The sequence below is a fragment of the Natrix helvetica genome (genome assembly GCF_964273705.1).
Source record: "Natrix helvetica genome assembly, chromosome: 3".
In the NCBI taxonomy this organism is placed as follows: domain Eukaryota; kingdom Metazoa; phylum Chordata; class Lepidosauria; order Squamata; family Natricidae; genus Natrix; species Natrix helvetica.
In genome coordinates, this window is record NC_138549.1 from 144507506 (window position 1) to 144531287 (window position 23782).

The 23782-nt window shown below is 38.6% G+C and overlaps 1 protein-coding gene across 3 annotated transcripts in view; it reads right to left on the reverse strand.

The window, feature by feature from the left end:
• DLGAP4 (DLG associated protein 4) overlaps window positions 1–23782 on the reverse strand; it is a 328200-nt gene that overhangs the window by 53588 nt on the left and 250830 nt on the right. Inside the window, exon 1 of one of the 3 annotated variants that reach the window (XM_081947859.1) lies at window positions 6999–7062. The exons of 1 other annotated variant lie outside the window; for it this stretch is intronic. In XM_081947859.1, the coding sequence (XP_081803985.1) occupies window positions 6999–7047 (49 nt within the window). In that variant the 5' untranslated portion in view covers window positions 7048–7062. Of the gene's footprint in view, window positions 1–6559; window positions 6737–6998; window positions 7063–23782 lie in introns of those variants that run through there. One more of the 3 variants, XM_081947861.1, reaches the window with a different exon arrangement.

Here is a 23782-nt window from a genome sequence, read left to right on the forward strand (position 1 = left end):
TGTGGATGAAGAGTGGGGTGGATGAAATATAACTATTATACAACCTGGCAGGATAAGTGCCACCTACCTCTTCAGAGCCATAAAATACAACCTGTTCGGCCCAACATATTTTAATACCCAAGATGAAGGTCAAGATAATAAAACCTCCCTCCTCCATTTCTCCTAGAGACTTATAATTGAATTTTATTTCATTAGTATTAAGGAGACAATATTCTTCCCACTTTACCTGAGGACAGTAGACTAGCTAGAGAGGAGGATGTGCAGGGCAGGATATGCTGAACATAAATTTTTACTTTCCAACTGAGTGGAACAGCCAAAGAATTGTCAACAATGCCTCTTCCATGCCACCCATGCTAACCATCTCACTCTGTGCACTGCAAGGGCCAGGCTGATGGCTACCAGAAACTTTTTTCTCTTTTGCATAATAGAGAAGAGCGGATAGTAATGTGATTGCTTATTTCTTTTTATTTAATGACACAAGACATGATTAGTTTGATAAATTTCTATTGACCACAATTCTATCCCCCTCTAAAATATCCCATAATAGAGATGGCAGAATCCATTCAGTTATAAAATCAACAAAGATATGTTCTCTATTTGCTTTAAAAAGTGCCATTGTATTGTAATTAATTACATTGCATTCCATTTTTCCTACTAAACCAAGAAGTTAAAACATTTCTGCTTATCTACCATGAAATACTTGAAAGTTTACTAGCAAATCTACAGGTATAATTGGCCACCTTTGTTTTACGAAATCTGGGAGATTTGAAATAATTTGTTCACTAAACAGGCAGGCTTTTGCAACTCCGCTTGGGAACATTAAAACTTATGTTCTACATTTGTTTATATTTCATGTAAAATCTACAGATGAATAAAGAATAATGTATGCTCCAAAGAATAATATATGTTCAAAAATCTGTGTCAAGGCAAATTTTCTTAAATGTTTGCAAGTGAAAAAGCTATTCTGAAATGTAATTTATATTTTTGCAATGATTTTTTTGCAATTAGTGTGAAAAAAATCACAAGATGATGGGGACACAATTCCACTGTTCCACATGTGCTTTGCTACCCAATTCTATGCAACAAGCCTACTGAAATGCTCTTTAGTTGAGTGACAAGAATCTCTCAAATTAATAATAAATCTGGAAAGTTAAACAATAGCTATTGTTTTTCTCTGTAAACTCCTGGCTAATTGTACCATCGCCATACACTAAATATATAAACAATTTTGCATCCCAGATCACTTTAAAGGATTTTGCTGTTCTTCTAATAAAAACTATTATATCATTTAGGAAGAACTAAATTCATTAAATATGCCACTCATCAGGGACAATGTGCCATTATTTATTAAAATGCATGATTAATGGGTCAGGGAAAATTCCCAGTCTTGTTAATTGGCACATTCACAAATGTTACTTAAGAATACACTTAAACAAAAAGAAATTAATGGTACTTAATGTTTTTCTTGAACATCTAATAGCTATAGTTAATGGCAAATCACTTCTGTATCATTACATACTTCTGTATGTGCATGTGTCCATGAAATCAAGAATAAATCTTAGTTAGGTGCAGATTTTATATAATATCAACACTGTCAAAAGTTCTGGACAGAAGGCTCATTTTAATAACTAGCAGAGAAGGTTTGATTCAGTTAATCTAAATGAAATACATCTGTGCATTGGCCATCTATCTTTATTCACTCTTCTTTCCAGGAAAAAAAACAATCTAAGTTCCTTTATATTTAGATTCTAAGTTATCCAAGTTCCTTTCTGAGTTTCTTTCTCTGCCTATTCTGCAGTTACGAGCTATGCGCCCTCCTATCTAATCATTCCCTAAGCAGCATCTTCTGCTCCTATCTCCAAGGTCATTCTCATTACACCCTTCTTACTCATCTTTCTGTTTCATATACAGCATTCTATTTTTCTGGCAACAGAAAGGCAAATTCAATCATGTGGTAAATCAGGTTGTATCACTTTGGATTCTGGACTAGATTACCTCAATCACTTCTTTTGCCAAAACTAGGTCCCATGTTAAATATTCCACTGTGTTTCTAAAATGACAATCAACAGATCTCTCAATAAGAACAAAAAAAGAGAGTTTATCTTAAAATTGACTCTCCTTCTGTTTCATTCTATACAGGAGGACAACAGAACAGGTGTGTGAAGCATGAAATTGAAGTGCTTTGAGAGAGGCTCTCTATTTAGATCAATAAGCAGCAATGGCTAATATATACAGTTAAGCTTGTTTACTATTCTGAAGAGGCAACAGATCTTGGCACAGGTTCACTTTTCTCCAAAGGAAAAAGAAATTAGACTTTCTAAAGACTTGTCTATTCATCATTTCATAAAAAAGCTAATGCTTGCATTATGTTTTAGAGAACAAATGGACTTTATGTACTTTAAATTCCTAAAATAGTTCTTTAAAATAGCCCATTATTATTCTTATTATGTTTGTGATTGCGATGGGAACTTCTTTAAAGCTGTCTAATAAAATTTCGAGGTGATATTTGAACCAAAAGCAAGAGACTGCAATTGGGGAAAAAAGGTTTTTTAAAAAACTTTGTGCACAATGCTAACACTTTTGCAGTAGCAAAACATCTATGTGTCACAGTTCAACTGTTGGCCTTCTATTTTGCTGTTACTGTAAATGCTGTAAAATTGGGGCTGTGGGTATTAGAAGGGATTCATATTATGAAGATTTGGATTCTCTCCCCTCTTTTTTAATGCAGGATCCTTTAGGGCAGAAAGGTTGAGAAAGGCTGGATAAGAATGAATATTAGCCCTGGTAAATAAATAGACATCTTTCTTCATTATTTAGGTAGACACTAATTCAAAAATGTTTTTCATTTTCAAATATGATAGAGCACGTTTCATGTTTCCCCTATTAGTTTCTAGGTCTAGATATTAATATAAAAGATAAAGGTTTCCCATGTCCATTATGTCCAACTTTAGAGGGTGATGCTCATCTCAGTTTCTTATCTGAGAGAGCCACATTGTCTGAAGATGAATTGGTGGTCAGGTGGCCAGCATACCCCAAGGCTCATGGATATCTGTTGCTTACCCACTGAAGTGGTACCTATTTGTCTACTTGCATTTGCATGCTTTCAAACTGCTAGGTGGGCTAAAGTTGGGGCAAGTAATGGCATCTCATCCCATCGTATGGCAGCTGTCAGTAAGCTCGTTGCTTTTAACTATTGAGCCATTGTACCCCTAGATATTAATATACAGTACACTTATTCAATTATCATGAACCAATGTATTTCAAAATGTAACCTATAATTTATATATAACTTCTTGAATTTCTCATACCTTACAAGACTGACTACATATTTCCATCATATGTGTACCATAGTATTATGTGCTCCTTTTACATATTTTTATTACTGTTATCCATGTACTCTATGCCATACGATAACTAAAATAAATGTTTGCATATAGTCTGATGAATGTTGAGAAATACAGAAAATCATTTAGAATGAAAAATGTTACCCATCACTTCAATTATTAATAGAACTACCTGTCTCTTGTGTTATAGTTACAATTTGCTTTACACACGTGTAGATCCTTCTAGAACTGGAGGAATTTGTTTACATACCAAGAACCTATTTTTAGTTTTACATTTTAAGAGAATGGAAAACATGAAACGTCTTAAAGAAATCCAGTAAAAAGAAATACAGAAGTACCAAGCTATACTTAAACAGCAAAAGATGTGGTATTCATGGATTTTACATTCTTGTGCCTTCTAATTTCTCATATATTAGCTTTCTCAACTAGATGCTTTCTAAAAAAATGTCAAGCAGCTATGATTCCCAGCCACACGTCTAAAAGAAAAGTTTAATAATGCAGGGATTACCATTCCAAAACATGTCAGTAATGGCACTGACATTAATAAAGACATCGATTTAAATATTATTTTCTTTCTTGAAATACTCTGTATCTTCAGGGGAAAAATATCCTTACTGCTTGCTTTTCTCAAGAGAGCCATATATAGTATAATTTACAACATAATCATATCCACTTCTCCAAGTTGACCAAACAAAACTCAGCCAGAGAAAGAAACACATCATTAGTTTAAATGCACAAACAGCAATTAGAAAGTACTGAAAAATACCAGGCACTGAATCTCAAGTTTGACTTACCATAAGTACTGTCAAATATTCTGAACTTTTGGAAAGACGTGTGTTGTTATCCCCAAGATTATTTAGGGCAAAACCCAGGAGATCTATCATGAACAGCTTTTGTAATGCTAAATTACCATCAAATTTGACCAAGTTAGAATGTACTTGGCTTTGCATTTAGTTAAATACTACATTTAGCTTCAGTTCTATTAATACGGATATTATTTCTACCAAATATCTGAACTTTGGCAACTATTTTAAAAATCCCAATATTTCTGAAACTTAATATTTAGCATTTCTGTGTTTTGAACATAAAAACTGAACACTGTAAATAAGATCATTTTCAACTCAGATTTCAGATGTAGACATATAAACACAGAATAAATGGGGCAGAACGGGAGAACACGGATCGCTCCCACAAACAGGTATCACCCTTCTGTTGATGTTCTTAGGCCAACTGGAATTTTTCATTATATAGGAACACTTACATTTTTGCCTAGCCACACTTGTAATACAAGAGCTCTTTAGAACTGTCAGGTCCCTATCAGCTTACTTGGATATGCATTCATTATCTAGAATGACCATGTCTTCAGAATTATTTGTGAATTCAAGCTCACTACCTGGTTTCTTCCTCTTTAGAATGACATTTTTTCATTCTTCATTTCATTCCCTAAAATGTTTGTTTTGTTTGTACCACATTCTAAAATTACTCCTTGCAGGATAGTTTTACTCCCCAAAGGCCCATTTCACCATACAGCAATTTGTCCCCGCTAGTAAACTTCTCATGAGGAAAAGGTAGCCCAGGAATTGCTAAGCAACATAGGATTCTGGCCAATTAAAGGCTCATTTTGTTCAGAGGATGCAGAACTTCAAACATATTTTCCTTATAAACACAGCAGATCATTACCACTTCTTCAGCTGTAGTTGTCAAGAACTAGAGTTCACATACAGAAATCTTTGAGATGAAAATAACTTTTAAAAATGGCTAATTGAGGGTTTCCTTCAATGCCTGAAGGAAATCAAGATCAGTGATTTTAAAAAAAATCAAACAGAAATAAAGGTGACACCATAAAAATCTAACAAATGTATTACAGCCCTAGTTTTCAGTGAGTGGAGTCCAGTTCATGAGATACATGAATAAACAGCCGTAGGCATTCTTATCTCATTCTAAGCTGAATAGAGATGCCAAAAAGCAGCTTTGTATAAGGATCATTTACTTCCTTAGAGAATTATTCATGAAGAATAATATCTGGCAATGAAGCAAGAAGCGGAAAGCAATATTTTAAAACTAAATAGTTTGGTGGGTGAAAGCAGTGAATAGTTTATTCACATCTAATGTAATAAATCTCCATATACTCATAAATATAATGCTACTAGTTATTTATTAATCAACACTTACGAGACTAAGCAAAAGGCTCAAAGGCAGCATCATGGTCAAATAGATAAGAGAGCTATATTATTTTGCACTTAGACAATACCTTTTTTCCAGGCCCTAATATTTTTCAATTGCTTAGTATTAATACTTTAAGGAAGAATCTCAAATGCAATCTTGTTCAGTTCCACTAAAAAAGAAGTTATAGTCTTATACCACTGTCCCATTTCATAGCTTTAAGTGAAATGCAAGGTTGAAAAACTATCATCTTTTTTTCTGATAACCTTCAGTAATAATCTCCAAGAGGACACTTTTTCATAATAATGATATCTGCATTTTGGGGCAAGATAAATTAAATGTCAGCGCTGAAACTTTACAGCTTTCATCAGAATCCTAGCAGTTGCCTTACCAAGGCAAACCTAAGCCGGTTAGCCCCCAATCTGTGTCATTTCCATCACTCAAAGCAGAGACAAATGCACACACAAAACTGATGTTCAGTGTGGCACAGCATAAATATAGGGAAATGATATCACATCCTGCCATGATCCAGAATGCCAATAGTAGGCTAAATATATCGGAGTCAACATTCTCATTCAAGCACAGAGCCATGCATCGAGGAAGAGAAGACTTCTTTGCCCCCTCTCGCCCCCCATCGAAGCCCAAGCTCAGGATTTAGCCGAAAGTGCAAAGGAATCGGCAGGAAGGAGTGGGGGGGGGGGAGCAGTCGAAAAAAGAGCCCTTTCCCTACATAAGGCGAGTTACCTACCACGCCCGCCCGCCCACCCACTTACTCCCTGGCAGCTTTATATCCGAAAGCCATTCACTTCCAACAGGAAACGGGGAATTCTCTTTGGTACTTTAAAAGCCACAGCTAGCGTATTATATCTGCGCACGCACAGAAAAGCACTGAAATGACAGCTGGAAACACTGGAGGGGAAAAAAAAGAGGATACATATAATTTAACTAAAAGCACAACCTTGAGCAATGCACGGTTGCTTGCGCAGCCAAATCCTTTTTTTTTTTTGCATGCCACAAAGGGAGGAAAAACCCACAAAATTCTGTACACTCACATTGTTTAAATAGTTCCAGACACAAAGCCATGGGAGACACAAAGAGGATGGGGGGACTAGAAAGAGAAAAAGGGGTAAAGAGAGAGAGAGAGAGAACACGAAAGAAACCGGCCTTCTTTTCGCCTTGGGAGGAAAAAAAAAGAGGAATGGCGCTACGATAGGAGGGCAAAGCCGGATTCCACTCTGCCCATTGAGAAAACAACAAACGGATCCCGGTCGAGGAAGGAAGAATGGGGCGGAGGACGGGCGGGAGGCAGAGCCGGGCCTGCCCCCGTGGCGCTTCAGACCGTAGCGAGGGCAAAGGAGCGGGCAGCTACGGCTGCCGAGAACGACGATCTGACCGGGGCTGAAAAAAAGATACAAAGTAAGAGAAAAAAAATGCCGCGATACACAACAGGCTTCGGCAGCGTATATAGACTCACCCTCCTCCCTCACTCACTCAGCCAGCCCATCCGCTGCCCGTTATGTACTTTCAATGGGAGGAGCATCGGGGTTGTTAAAGCCCAGGGCTGGCCACGCCCACCTCCCCGGGCCTCGCCCGGCGACAGCGGCAGAAGGGCAGCGAGCGGGGCCGCTGGCCGTGCAAACGTCGTGCGGGAAGCGGAGCGGGGTGGGGGAGCCGGGAAGGAGGAGGCCGGGCGACAACGGCAGCCCTCGACGGCTGCCAATGGAAGCGAGGGGGCGGGCGCTATGCAGCACCGAGCTTGGTCGGTCGTTGCAAAGGAAGGGAGGAAGGCAGGCAAGGCCGGCTGGCCGCGCTCCTGCACCAGCTGCGAGCCTCCTCCGACTCCGGCGTGCGCGGCCCAACCGGTTCCAGCTAGAATTCTGCACATGCTCACAAAGCCCGTTTTCCCCCTCGTCTGCCTCTGCCTGCTCGCCTAAAAAAAAAGCCGAGGGAGGCAGCGTAAAGGTCAGCCAAGTCTACCGTGACAAAAAGGCGAAGGCTTCAAGGGCGCAGCTGCACCGGGGGAAAGGATCGCGCCAACCTCCGCACTCCCCCCCCTTGTCTCTCCCGCCAGCGCCCCCTCCCCTCCCCTGGCGCGAAGCGGGGAGAAGAGCTCCACCCGCAAACAGATGGATAACAGGTGTGGTCGCCCCCGCGGAAGGGGGCGCTCGCTGAGGGCAAGGGCGGTGAAGATGGCGGGAAGTCGCGTGTTCGCAGCGGTGCTGAAATACCTGCGGGTCTAATGTAGGGGAGAAGGAGGGGGGCATTTTGAAGGTAGCGATAGGGCTCGATCGCTCCAAGGCCAAAAGCCGCCGAAGGAAGGCTCCTTGGGCTCTTCTAGGATCACCCACTTGCCGCCTTGGCTTGGCAGCGATCCAAGCGGCGAGGCTGCTACCTTAACTCTTCCCTGCGCGTCAATCGACAAGTAAACTCTAAAATCAGGTCGCCCGGGCGCGCTGGCTCCTATTTTAATTTGGCTGCCTTGAAAAAAAAACAGCTTTGGAATAGAAGACGACCTTCCAGACACTCCTGCCTTGGGTTGTGACGACAAAGTGCTCCAGACACTCTGCCAGACAGGCAGGGCTCCCCAGCCAGAGTGCTCTATTCCCTTCAGCTGGGCAATGAAGAAAATCAAAGTCTAACTCTAAAGCATTAAACGGTGGAGGGTGCTCCCACAGCAGCCCAAAAACGGTTCAAATGGGATTTTGACATTCCAGAGCAGAGTGGAATCCCCACCCCCACCCCGATATTTCACTTGGGAATTTTTATCAGGTTTTGGAAATAGAACATAAAATGTAGAATCACAGAACTGGAAGATCTGTCTGAGATCTTTTAGTCCAGAGGTCACCAACTTTTCGGACCACTAAATTCAAAATTTTAAATCCCACAGACCACTAATAGGAATTTAAAAAAAACATACAGTGGGACCTTCGTCCCGAATGGCTCAGACCACGAACAATTCGGGTGCCGACTGAAAAATCCGCTAAATGTTTCACTCACACCATGAACAAACACATCCTCGGATGTCGAATAAACATTTCTTGCAGACCACCAGTGGTCCATGGACCACTGGCTGGTGACCACTGTTTTAGTCTAACACCCTTCCCCCCCCTTCAAGACAGGAGACCTTATACCATCACAATCAAATGGTTTCCCAGTCTGTTTTTGAAAACTTTTCGTGTTGGAGCACCAAGAAACACCCAGAGGCAAGCTATTCCATTGATTAGCTGTTCTCACTGTCAGAAAATGTTTCCTTATGTCTAGGTTGGATCTCTCTTTAACAAGCTATTACCGTTACAATCACTTCTTGTCCTGGCCTCAAATGCTTTGTAGCCAATCTCTCTTTCCCCAAAGAAATGATAGTATAAATAATGAAAATGTCTCTTTATTCCCCAAATTCCTTGACCATATCAGTTACTACTAAACAAATCCATAAGCAATGAGGCTACAGGAGTCTTAATACTGTCATGAGTTCCTGCCTTCTGAATCATAGGATGCATCCCTCAAGCAGCAACTGTTGCTGAATAGCAGGAGATAATCTTCCCTCTGCTGTCCATTTTTGCAACTTCCTACGTGCATCTGGTTGACCGCAGTGACTCTGAATCCTGATTTATTTTCCCCTTTCTGAGCAAAGCCCTCATTTTAAAAGGACCATTGTTGGAACTAGGAGCATTTTTAAAAATAAAGATGAAACCGTGTCCTTATTTAAATGAACAGAATTCTCTTAAAACTTAGGGTTAAAGTTAGGTACTTTCGGATCAAATATGTTATTGTGTAATCACTGCTTTATTCAAAAAAATTTTTGGGAAACCCAGGCAATTTTATTTTTTTTATTTGTAAACTCCCTTTGGTGCTTCTTTTTCTTTTCTTCCTCTTTATTGTTAAGAAGAGAAGGAAAAACATAAAAGTGCCTTTTGACTGTTTGAGTTCCAAGACTTGCTCATCTGGAAACACCCTTACGGAGTGACAGATCCATACTTGCACACAGACAACCACCCAACCCAAAACAGGTTCTCCATAAGCAACAAATGACACAACAATGATGCTTACATGGGAGCCAGATCCTGCAACAAACTCAGATGTCTGCTTTGCCCCCTCATTTATACCAAAAATATCGTTACAAGCCCCAAAATTTTACATGCAAGATTAGAGGGGTCTTCACACAGCCTTCCTCTGATATGATATATGCCATCATTTGCCGCTGATGTCTCTCCAGAGACATATTCAAAAGAATTAAGTTTGATGTCAGAATTCAAAACAAGAATAAAATAAATGAGGATTTCCCAGGATACTCTATTACAGATTTCAGAATATCTGTTTTAGGCTGAAGAAAATTTAGCAGCATAATTGAGGGACGGATTACTAAATCACATACATCAGTCTCAGAAGGTTTTAACGATTAATTTGTCTCACTTGTAACATGCATCTGCATAACCCCTTCTCCCTATCCTAATTTAGCAATAGGACTTAGACTTACATACTGCCCCATAGTCTTTTACAACATTCTCTGAGTAGTTTACAATATCAGCCTACTGCTCCCAAGATGGAAGGCTGAGTCAACCTTGAGCCCATAAGGATTGAACTCCTGGCTTTGAGCAGAGTTAGCCTGCCATAGTGCATTCTGACCCCTGCATCATGAGGTGTCTTCTCTTTAAATCCATACAGTTTATGCATCTGATGAAGTGTGCTATAGTTAATGAAAGCTTATGTCTTTTAATAGCATTTATTGTTCTGAAAAGCTGTTACCAAATTCCTTCTGACTTCAAACAGACTCAAGGGGTGCCCTGTTCAGATTAATGCTTATATCTTCTGTCAGTGTTTTGTTCAGAGCTTACATTAGGACTCTGAACCCCCCCCCAGTTTTTATAGTTGAATGAAAAAGAAATTGATTAAATTTCTGAATCAAATTCACTTTCTGAAGTGGCATTTTGATTCAGATTAATAGTTGAATCAGTTTAGAAGTCTCTGAATCATTCCAATTATTTCATAGCCTTTAGCATATCTACAGGAAGGCCTTTTTCCCAAGTGGAACTGATTTTCCAAATGGAATCTGTGATAATAACTATTTCATCCAGTTCTGAAAAAACTATCAGTTTTTAATATGCCTCAATGTTTTGCTATCATGCCTCCCTTTAATCTAATTTTAATGTACACACTTCCCTTAAAAATCCAGGTACCAAAATGAACACAAACTGTGAAACAATACAATGAAACTTTAGGAAAATGGATTTATTGAAACACAATGTGTCTAAAAGGTTCCTTTCAACTCCCCTATCTTTACCTCTTCTATTTCATAAATTGTAAAACCAAGGTTTAGATTATATTACATTCTGTTATCTATGTTTCCTGTCTTTTCTCAATATTCATAACAGCTGAAAACAACAGCTCCTCAAGGGTGGAGAAATAAAAGATAGCTCTAATAAACGGGAAAATAAACTAATATTTCTGATATACTGTTGGACAGCCAATGTGCTCTGGACTAAAATCAAGGAGACCCAGGTTCAAGTCCATCCTCATGCATTGGTGACTTGGGCCAGTTATTCTATTAGCTCAAACTACCTTAAAAGGTTTGGGAAGGAACACTGTTCATGTTTCCTTATGCTCCTGGGGGAAAGATGGATATAAATCTAACAAATAAATATTGTACACATGTGGCTTCTACAGTGGGACATGTCTTTTGCAAAATATTTGGGGGAAAACTTTTTCCTAGACGCTCTTTCCAATTTTCTGTATATGTTGCAACCCAAATTGAACATTTTATTCACATTTGTACTGTATATCATGCCTAACTAGAAAACACAGGGTTAATGGACAAAAGGAAAAGTATTTGCTATGTATTTTTCACATTAAAAAAGAGCACAATTAAAAAATTTCAGAAGAATATATTGTAAAACAAAATAGTGGAAGAAGGAAATGCAAGAGGGAATTTTTTTTTAGCAGAAATGTGGTTAATGACCTTTCAGATTTTAATAATGTGAATGCACCAGAGGATTTCAAGTAAAGCATATAATTATACATTCTGTGGGATTATATTGATTTCATGCTTTTTATTTAGATGGGAATACTCCAAGGAGGACAAAGTAGCCAAACATGCAAACTTATGTTCCTTTACTTCTATGATTCTGATCTGTTCTGGCAAGCAGCCTTAAATCTCTGAGGTTTAACTATTCTGCAGTAGGATTTAGAAATGTCCAAGTATTTCTATTTTAGCATTTCATTTCAAGTACATCTACTTCACATGAAGTCCCAAATCAATATACAAAATATAAAGGCTTAAAACAGTAATAATTTGCTAATAAAACACTCACAAACATTTAAAGCAACTTGGGATTTGTAACAAATAAATGTATTGGATTTTGCGAAGCATTTAAAAAGCAGTAGATTTCATGCAACTTTCCTTGTTGCTTGTGAATGGATGCACATGCACAAATACATTTTCTGAGACTTCCCACAAAGCACTTGTGCCCATTGATGTATGTGGAAACAACTTGGGAAATTTTTTTGAAGCAACCACACTAAACTTTCCAGAGCGAACAGCTGCTTTATCACTCAGAAGAGTTGACTTGCTGGTGGCAACTTTCTTTAAATAGTGTCTGTTATGAATGCTTTGCCCAGCCCTACAAATACATAGTAATTAATTGCTGCATGGCCCATTGAGATGAAGACAAACATGAGACAAACATGCTTTCATATTTATACTCTACAAAAACAGAATTGATCACGATTAGACAATATTATCCTTTTAAAATAGGTAGGTTTCTATGATGCAGCCTGAGGACTTTCTAAAAAAATAAATGAGTCATAAACATATTTTTGTAGTTCTGTTTGGAAGCAAAATTAATGTTTTTGATATTTAGTCCACTGTTGCAATATTTTTTTTAGATTACACCATCTGCCTAAGTTTATAATCGGTATTTTATGTCTTTTCAATGTAACTGCACAATCATGATGATCATGATGAAGACCCAGAATGGTTTACAAAAGAATATAAATAATTTTGAATAAAATAATTCACAACAAACCAATGTTCCTAAAAGCAGTTAATAAATGTTTTTAAATCTATGCAAGTTTGGAGAGATTTTGCTTGAAACAAAGCTATTCTGGTCATGGTCACTCATATCCTTGTGACATCCAGATTAGACAACTGCAATGTGCTCTTCAGCTGGTGTAAAATGTAGCAGCGTGGGCAATTAATTGTATTGTTTGTTTGGTGCATGTGACATCACTGCTTTGTGAGTTGCAGTGACTTCCAGTGCGCTTTCTGGTGAAATTCAAGGTGCTGGTAGTTACCTTAAAGATCTTCATGGCCTGGGATTGGGTTATTTTGGGAACCATGTTTCCCCAATTGTTTCTACCCATCTCACCTGGTCTGGCAGGAAGGGCATGTTCTGGCCGAATCAGCTGTTAGGGCTCACGTAGAGGGCTTTTTCTGCCATGATACCTGCCCTTTGGAGCATCATTACATTCTTAATTTAGCCCTGCCCTACTGGTCTTTTACAAGGCTCTGAAAATTTGGGTGTCCAGGAGTGTGATAGAAGCAGTCTCTTGACTTTATTTATTTACGAAACTCAGCTGCTTTTTTTTAAAAAAAAGTTTCTTTTATTGTTTTAATTATTTTATTGTAAACTGTTCAGAGTCACTTATGTGAGATGGGCAGCTATATAAATCAAATCCATAAACAAATAATCCTTCCAAAAGGATCAAATAACCTATTTTGCACATAAAACAGCTATTTTATATTCAAAGGATAGTCTTTCAAACTATCCCCCTATTGACATTGGGGGTTTTGGAGTCAAGATGGATTGAATTTGAAATATTTTGCGCACCCCTAATTAACTGTCTTAAAGTGTGCCTAGAAAGCAATTAGCAACCAATGTACGTACATCTTTTAATACTGGCTTCATATGATCCTAGTATCTTGTAGCAATTAATAGCTGTAACTTCTATATTTTTCACCAACTGGAGATAAATGGCTACTTTTTCAGGATGTTCTACATGAGACACACTGTAGCAGACAAGTTGTGATATAGCAAAGAGAACTCTTGACAAATCAAGAGCAGGCTGGAGCACAGAACAATAACTAGGATTTTCTCTTCCGATACTTTGTCTCCCTATTTTCTCTTGTTTTCTTCTCTTCTCCTTGCCTAAGGAGGCGGAAGCTAAACTCCTTATAAAATACTTTTCAGTTTTAGACATGGGTTTCATCTGTCCTTATAGCTTCTGATTACACATTGATTGATTGTTATCAAAGCAGGATTCTGGGCTTGTACCTAATGGAAAGTAATAATTTTCTTCTAATATTTTTTAGAGCAGGATTGACATTGTCAGAGTGAGCCACATTCCTTTCAATATGTTTTCAAAAAGACTGAGAAAGGCTTTGTGGATTGGCAGGCAGTTTCATTGTGGGAAACAAAGGTATTTTTGCTTGGATTGCTTGCTATCAAAAAGCCTATTTGGTGTTGTGACTTATTTATGATCTGTAGTGATCCCAGTATTGGCCTGCAGAGAAGTACAAAGCCTGGCTTTTAAACATAGCAAATGGAGAAGTTATCTGATCTCTTGCAAAGCAAATGTTCACGTTTTGCTCTTTGGACATTCTTTGGCCACATCAGCAGAACTAATAGCGTTGATCAATCTAATCTATTATTAAAAAAATGAAAAGTAAGATATAGGTTCTGGTAGCTATTCAAAAAACCTTTTATCAATATGGACCAGAAGGCAGCAGCTTGGAATGTAGAATTATTAAGATTATTTTTAGGGCAGCCTTTCCCTACCTGTTGCCCAACAGATATGTTGGACTCTATTTTGGCTGGGAATTATGGAAGATATAGTGTAATGCACCTGGTAGGTTCCCAGGTTGGAAAGTTGCCTTAAATCTTCCTGAAGGAAAGTACAAAAAGCAAGTTTTGTTTTAAAAAAATGATAATCACAGATATTGACTTGCCTCCATATGCATATTTAAAGGATGTATATATGCAAAATAAAGAATAGTGATACTTGGGTTTCCTGCAACTAAAGAAGAGTATATGTGTATTTGAAAAATTGATACTTATCTTTTGTAAATTTTATAATTCAGGCGGCACTTTGGATTTTGGATAGCTTCCTGACCATGGATGGTGGCTCCTTGCATATTTTTAATATATGAATTAGAATAATTTGTTGTTCTGAATTAAGATGGAGACATCATTATACTGGAAGTTAATATCTTAGGATGTCAATGCAGATGGACAGTTACTCAATGAGAGAGACAAGCTTCTGGTAATAACACTTTAAGCGACTACACTAAAATACCTTAAGATGAAATACAAGGAAGTAGAAGTGATATTTGATAAGACAATTCTGATGGTAGAGGTTGATTAGGATTAGGATTAGAGGCAGATGTTTTTGGGAAGAATTTTGTCACCAATGCTTCTGTCAAGGATTGTCCTTCTTTTGGCTTCAAGTTATATATTTTCAAAAGTCAATTTCTGGTTTGATTGGTAATGTCAAAGTAGTCAAGGCATGGTGGTGGACATCTTGGAGTCTGCAGCCACAGGGAACTCTGGATGGGTCTTCAGTCTTAAAAAAGAAATGTCCTTATCATGGTCTATTGCAGACTGATGTGATTTGTACTTATGGAGAAACCAAAACATTTGCCTTGCAATGTGATGAGTGTGATAGTTACTGTCTAGGGCAGGGGTCAGCAACCCACGGCTCTGGAGCCACATGTGGCTCTTTCATCCCTCTGCTGTGGCTCCCTGTTGCCCATTGGCTGCACAGTTGATAGGGCTTTTGCTTAGGTAGGGGGATAGGTAGGGGGGAAAAGGACGCCACACTAGGAGGAGATTCTTGAGGTGGGAGGGACCGGACTTCAAGTCGACTCCAGAATTGAACGGGGGGCTTCCGGTTTGGACCTTTGTGGCTCTTTGAGTGTTTAAGTTTGTTGCCCACTGGTCTAGGGTGAAGCTACTGGTAGCAAAATGATACAGAAAAATTATGTCTTTACTGCCACCTAATGGTCTTCTGGATTCTTGCAGCCCAGATCTTGTAGGTTTCATAGTTGTGTTACCGTAGCAGACCTGTCCCCACCAAAAAGAGATCAATCACAATTGCGGCTCCTCCCCAAGGCATTTGTGTGTGGAAGCCCAAGCACCCAAACATCCTGTTTAATGGGTGACAAATGTTGGGAATCCTGTCACTGCATTTTATTTGGTTTGCCAGCTGTGCATAAACTCCAAGACATACGATAGACTGAACTGTTTCTTATCTGCAATGATTTACTGCGCAGGTCACACATTCTTTCTTAACTTTTACTTTTGATCTTTTGTTCACCTGCCAAGGTAGGTAGGCACAGATCTCCCAAGATGTGATTAATTCAGTTAGCAAGTTTGTATTTTTATTTTCTTTTATATTAAAATGTTTTTTTATTAGATCATGCCTCGGGTTTATTTTCGCTTATTTCAAAAGTATGCTACAAGGAAATTCCATGGTCCACACTTTGATAATTCAGGGCAGAATTCACACCCTAACAACTCTCTCAGTCCAATCTGAGAACTTTGCTTTGGGACCCAAGGAACTGTAGTTATGCTCCTGTGCTTAGTCTTAATGGAATCAAAGTGTTGAATTTGGCTAAGCCTGTTGAACTTCAGCTAACATTAAAAGTACCAAATTTAAGCTTTTGTCTAACTTTTATCTGCTTATTGTGGTTTTCCTCTTTATTTATAGGAACTCTGCTGCAGCAATAGAGTATTCTGTAACTAATAAAACTATACACAGACATACCATTTTTGTTCTTAATTGTAAATATTTGAAAATATGGCCAACTCTGGTTCCAACTGAATGATGGGAGTTGTAGTCCATTTAGAAGGTTTTTTTTTTTGTGGTAACCAATAACCATCTTGTATTAATCTTGCATTAATTGTGCTAATAAGAATGACTAAAAAGGCAGAAGGCAAAAGTTAGCAAATCAGCAAGGAAACATTATATCAATCAGATGTGTGATTCTATCCACAAGTCTCTCCGGCAGTAAAATAAACCCCTCTGTAAAAAAAATTAAATCCTTTCTTTTCTCTGCAGCCTCTTCACGTTGCCCAGAGTTTTTGTAGAGCTCATTTGGAGGGGTGATTGGAACAAAAAGGAGAAGAAATCTATGCACTTAAAACTGCTGTGAGTCAGAGTTGGACGAAGAATGTTCCTGTGGCTTGAACTCATTTGCTTATATGCATTTACCGGAATGATTGCACTATGTGAAGTGCTGCAAAATGCTTTCATGTTTTTCAAGTATTTTTACATTTGTAATATTATATAAGCAATAGCAAGTCAAGAAACCGCAGCCAATAACAAAATATGAACATCATGGAAAGAAATGATGAAATAACAAAAAAGAAAAAAATGTGGGACACAAACTTATGAGACTTAACATGCTACGAAATACAATGTAATAGGCAGCATTGAAATTTGGTGGGGTGGTGGCATTTTGATTCCAGAAGGCTATATCTTATTCAGGTGGAATAGAATTCAACAGAAAGGGAACAGTTTGCATTGTACATAAAGTATATATTGTACCTGCACAAGAGATTTACAAACTGGAGCATGTAGATCAGTGGTTCCCAAACTTTTTCAGTCCACCGCCCCCTTGGTGCTACAAACTGATCCTCAGTGCCCCCCATCCAGTGGTGGAATTCAATTTTTTTTACTACCGGTTCTGTGGGCGTGGCTTGGTGGGCATTTTGTAACAGGAAAATTCAAAACTATAACAATTAATTGCACATTTATTCAAAATCCAATTTAAAAACCTTTTTAGTTAATGTTAATTCAACAAAATTGTTGAACATGATCCAGTGATACCAGGTTTTCAAAGTCTGATAGTCATTTATCAAAAACCTTAGTAACTAGTAACTTAGTAAACTTAGTAAAATTTAGTAACTACTTCACTGTTCAGTAAATTCTTAATGTGATGGATGGGCTTGATGAAGTGATACCAGTTTCCCAATGTCTGGTTTTAAGTCACTTAGCAGAGTGCAATGTTTCCCAACCTTGGCAACTTGAAGATGTCTGGACTTCAACTCCCAGAATTCCCCAGCCAGGGAATTCTGGGAGTTGAAGTCCAGACATCTTCAAGTTGCCAAGGTTGAGAGACACTGCTCTAAAAGCATCAGAACTGTTTTCCTCTCCTCTCCTATTACAGTATCAGAGGAGCCTTTTCGGTGGCATTAACTCCTGGCTCTAGTTTACAGTAGTTTTGGGTGATGGTTTGTCTTAAAAGACACTTAAAAAGAGCAGCCCGTTTTCTACCAGTGTGCCCCTGGAGTTCTTGCAAAACTTGCTTTGTCGTCGCCCAGGTCGAAATTCCCTTCGGCCATTGCCTTGCTGTCCCCTTCCCACCCAAGGAACACCACCCACCATCCCCTTTTTTGTGTCGCCGGAGGATTTTAGTTGCCACATGCACATATGGGGATCCCCGGTCCTGGGATCGCCCTTCGCGCGCCTGCAGAAAAGAGGGCTCCCTGCCTGCGGAACACGATACTGCCATCCTTGGTGCACAGTGCATGGATCGGCGGAGCGTGTGCCGACTGACTGGCTACCTCGAGGAATGCGCGGTATGCAAAAGGCCAGAAGCAACCATTCAACAGGACGGGAAGGGGGGAAGATGTGAGTGGCCCATGTCTGCGGCGGGCTCAGGGAGCATGCATATTCTGAGCCATTGCGCTCGGTCTGGAGAGGGGGGAGGAAAAAAGCCTGAGCGGCGTGTACGTAGCCGCTGCATGGGGGCAGCTTGGTGTCTTCTGATTTACTTGTTTCGACTCCCTCCCCTCCTGCTCGGTTGCACACTCTCTGTATGTTTTTCCTCTCTCCCCCCCTCTCTTTTGCTGGGTGGTGGTTGAGGCCACTGATAGTTAGGATCGATTCTGCTGTTGCTTAGACAGCGGACAGCAGCAGCAGCGAGAAGCAGCAGTGGTAGCATCGAGTAGATCAATGAAGAAAGGGCATTTATGGCAGGCTGGCCATCTGAAGCTGTAGGCTCAGCACAGCTCCTTCTCTGCCGCCTGCCACCCCCCTTGCTTCTTAGTGCCCCCCTGCCGCCCCCTTGCCTCTTAGCGCCCCCCTAAGTCATTGCATGCCAGAAAGGTTAAAGCTCAGAATCAACTGAGGCTTATGAGAAATGTCCAGAACATAAAAAGGGCTTATTTAAATAAATCAGAAAGAAAAAGATATGTACAGGTCTGGGAAGAATCTCTTCTTTCAGAAGAGAAACAAGACCTTAGCTGGCCATTGTTGTGAAGTTGGTGAAAGGAAGGAGCTGCAATTCTAGACAAAGGGGACCCTTAATTGAATGAGTTAAAAACTCACTAGTACATGAATTAAGACTCAGATGAATTCAGTGTTCGGGGCCAGAAGAATTACAACATTCTTGATTCCTTTAACTGTTCCTCACAGAATCTGTTTTCCAATCCCATCAGTATTTTGATAGCCTTCCTCTGAACTCTCCAGTTTGTTAATGTCTGTTTCAGCCTATTCTTTCAAAACCACAAGGAATTGACATCTGTACTGGGCAAGGCCTTCATGCAAACAATTAAACAACATGTTTCTAAGCACATAGATAAAAAGGCCATAATTAACAAGAGCCAGCATGAACTTGTCATTAATAATTATGCCAGGCTAACTTTAAAAAGTTTCCTACAGGGATAAGTGTCTCGACCTCTAGCATTTTTAAAGACACTCATGATATGCTCATTAATAAAGTTGTAAACTATGGGCAAGTAAAAATTTTTTTAGATGGAATCACCTCAGTATTCACAAATTGATTCACATTGACTTGGAGAATAATACTATTGGGTAGAATGCTACATGATCTGTTCCGAGTCCTGTCCTGTTCAACCTGGATAAAGGGGTTGAGAGGTAATTATTATACAAATATGATAGATAACACAAAGGTGGTAGAACTTTCTGTTTTTTTTATTTACTAATTTAATTATTTACGGTATTGGCTGCCCATCTTACATAAATGTCCCTGTGTAGTTACAATTAAAGCAGAATAAAAACAGTAAAAGACAACCAGAGTTACAAACAACAAAACTAACAAAAATACACAGCTCCTGTGTAATTTAATAAAGATGCCTTTAGAAACAATAGCAATCCCCTATATCTGAAAACTTCTAAATAAAAATCTGACAACATAATCTCATATAAAAAATATTGGAGATATCATCTATGAAAGAACCACCATGGGAGGATGGTTGTGGATTATATAGGTGGCACCAATCTTTTTTTTTTGACAGAACTGAAGTGCAGTGGATAGCACATCATAATCATACTTTATGGTAGCTCCTGGATGAATTAACTGCAAAAATGATAGCCACATTTTATATACCAGCCTCTGGCCTGTGCACTGTCAGTGACAGATGGTATTTTGCCACATTTCTGGAATTTTGGGGGAACTGACTTGTCCTGATGTTTCTTTTACTACCCAGCCTAATTACATTCCTTTGCTTTCCTTTGAACTCCCCACCCCAAACAACACCCCACCCCAATATAGAAAGTCAGGCAAGAGAAGGTTAGCTTTCTTTATTAAAGGCAGATATTCAAGAAAGCCCTCTGCTACTTTTCCCATTTCGCTCCATTGACTTTTTTCTTGGCAGGTAGGCACACTTAGAAAGAAGTCAATGGGCTATAGCTATGCATTACAATAGAGTCATTCCTTGATAGGAATGGGATTTTGGAGGCTGATCTGTTGTTTTACTGCAAGCAAGATAGTTTTCTTTTTATGATAAAGTTAGAAGGGGCTGACTTTATCATAAATGTGTCAATTATTGGCATTTGTGGATACCATGTTAGAGAGACTGTTTATAAGCATGACTAAAGATGGGCAGATTTTTTATACTTATAGAGAAGATATTTGAGTTAATGTTTATTATATACTTAATGTTCATATATAATTATTTGCTATTCTGTAATACATGTACACATTTTGATTCCTATCACATATGAGGTATTCTAGGGGACTCCAACCCCTGGGCCACAGATGGGTACCAGTCCATGGCCTGTTAGGAACTTGGCCACAGGAGGTAAGTGGCAGGTGAGCAAGTGAAACCAATACAATTGCAAGTATATAGCTCATTTAGAAATAACAAGCAAAGGGACAACAGTATCTTAGTGGACTTTATAGGTTGGCACACAAACTCTAGATATTGTGTAAATTGTATCAGTTGGAATGCCCACCCCAAGAAAGAAACATAACCACTATCTATACACTATGAAGAGGTGATAAAAAATGGAACATTAACTCACTGTAAAGCCTCTATAAAAGCACACGGTCAATAAAAATATAACTATTTCAATGCTTCCAGAACCATACAGGCAAATTTATTTCGAAAGGTACTCCACCATCAGCTAGCAAGCCCAATACAATAAATGTGCCATGGGAAATGTTCTGATATTTGGGCTCAGTTAAGATGATAATTGGCTTTTCTTGGCTAGAATTCAGCCTTTGAGGATTCAAATTCTCTAGGTAATTATTTTTAATGTTGAGCAGCTCTTATTGTTAACTGAAGTATAATATGCCTTTCTGTAATTTTAAGATTATTATGTTTTGCATTCTGGATTGATAGAACAGATAGAACTTTTCTAAGCACTTTGCATCCTCTCTAAATCGTCTCTTTTCAAAGTTTTATAATACTCCGTTCTTATTAAGGAGTTCCTATTCCAAGGCTTAGTCAAAATTTCATCACAATCATCAACAGCTGTGTTCTGTCCTCCTGAGATGTATTAACCATATTTCATCCTTTTGCCTCTCGATGGTGCAATTCGGTAATTTTAGACTTACAATTCAAAGGGCATTGTATTGCATCATACATCACTTCATTTGTTTCAAGATGATAAACATCTGGAGTTAATTTTTTGTGAATTATTCTCATTGGACTTCTGGACCCTAGCGCTGCCCTATCCTGACAAACTTTCTTAGCTCTAATAATGGAATTGCTTCATATATACCACAAATTGTGGCAGGCTATCTCTTTCCATATCTGGGATAAGATCTTGAGATATACACTTCAAATGACTTTCCACTGCTGCAATCAATGAAGTCCGCAGAAAAGTAGTTGCTGTGGGTCTGGTTCCACCCATCTGTTGGGGAAAGTTTTTAGCAATGAGTTAAAGGATTAAGGGTGGAAGAAGACTTGGAATTGCGCTGTGCTCAAGCAGATGTTTTGAGAACTTTTCGTGTCCCTCATCATAGCTAGCTTAGCCACATGACAAGATTTTGTTATGAATCAATGGGAATGGAATTTTCAAAGGACCTATCATTACAAACTGACCTACTGCTTCATATTATTATAAACTTGACACTCAGAAACATAATACTTGTGGATAGGAAATAATATAAAACACTGGTGCTGATGGACTGTGGATGCCAAACACCCAAAGAGCAAAAATAGATAAATAGTTGCAATCTAGCAAGATGCTTTCCTTTAGTGTTTAATAAAGAATGCAGATTTTTTTAAAAAAAATCCAATTCTCACTCAGTTTGATGAAAGAGACTTTCATCAGTTCTAGTCATTCGTTTTGATGAAAGGGATTGTACTTTAGAACTACCTTAAAAAGGAGAAGACAACCATAACATAATCTGTTATTCTTACACTTACTTAAGTTTTTGCCTAGTCAAAAAGTATCCTTGATGTCCTGGTTGTCACTATGCTGTCATTTTTTTTAGCAGTTTGCAGTCTCCCCTCCTAATTTCCATATTTCAATGAAATTTCAAGGAAAACATCATGAGAGAAGACCTCCCATTGGGCTCGTTCAGGAGCAATATTGCTGTCACTACTAAGGGTTGCAATTGTCCTTGAGAAAAGAAACTAGACTTCTGCTCACCCACTTCTATGCTCCTGCAGTCTCTCTCCCAGTGTGTTACTTTTTTTCAACCCAGGCTCAAAATACCGGACCCAAATCCAGCTAAGAGAAAAATAAGAGACCGGAACGGAGGGGCTATTGCAAGGTGAGGTGAAAGTTAGAACTTCTATCACATGAAATAAATCTGCTATACACTATTGAGCTTCAGTTCCCTCTCAGTGCTAACATAGAGTTTCCGTGAAGCACTGTCAAGAAACCAGAGAACTTTGCAAAGAACTTCCCCCAAGAAACAAGGGTATTTCTTTTTAGGAAGGGGAGTAGTTCTTCCAGTTCAGAAGTAAATCTTTGCTTCCACCCTGTTCCCAAAATTTGCCTGGTGACTGGAAGGATGATCTATTGGCTGATTGCCCTGCCTTTAGTTTTCCACAACAGTTAGATTACTTTCAAAAATTGCTGGGTGAGATCTTCCTGTAGGATAAGCAACACAGTTCAGATCTCTATAAGAAGTGGCTACCTGGCAGAACCCAAAGGGAGAGTTCCGCTTTTCTTGCCAGATTGCTTATGGCCCAGAATCACCTTGACCATCTTCTGCTTCATTCAGCAAGATTTAGATAAATGCAATTTGCAGTAATCCAATTGTAGTTATAAGGCAGAGTTACTATCTGAGATCACAGTTACAAAAGAGTATCCTTGTAATTATTATAGTTTAAGCAATTTGGAAGAGCAGATATGACACGGCCAACATGAAATGCTAGTCCTATTAATGTTAATGTTAATGTTGTTGTTGTTGTTGTTATTATTATTATTATTGATCAAATTTGTTTGTTAAACGTTTTCACTGTATGTAAGAGAATTTATAATCCATTATAAAATAATCTAATACATATGTTTAGCATTGCTGGCCTAGGGCTAGTTGATTTATAACTATCACTATGTTCAGTGGCACTTATTCCTACCAAAAATATTTCATTTTGTCTGGATAAAATTTATATGAGTCACATCATCCCTTGCACTTCTCTCTCCCTCCTTCTCCATTCTCTCTTACACACACACACACTCTATCTATCTATCTATCTATCTATCTATCTATCTATCATCTATCTATCTATGTATCATCTATCTATCTATCTATCTATCTATCTATCTATCTATCTATCTATCTATCTATCTATCTATCTATCATCTATCTGATGGAAGAATACTTTTAAGCAATTCTGAATATATTTTTGTGTGTGGCAGCATCCTTTTCCAATAATTCCAAAGAAGTGTTGGATGGCAAAGTTCAGAATTCTTGGCTAGCATGGCCAGTGGGAATTCTAGAAATTGTACTTGCAATAGAGCTGGATGGCACTATCTTGGGAAAGGCTGCATTGAAAAGCCACTACTTAATATATAAAAACAAGAGTGACATTTTAATTGAAGGAAATTTTAATTCTGGAAAATCAGTTTATCAT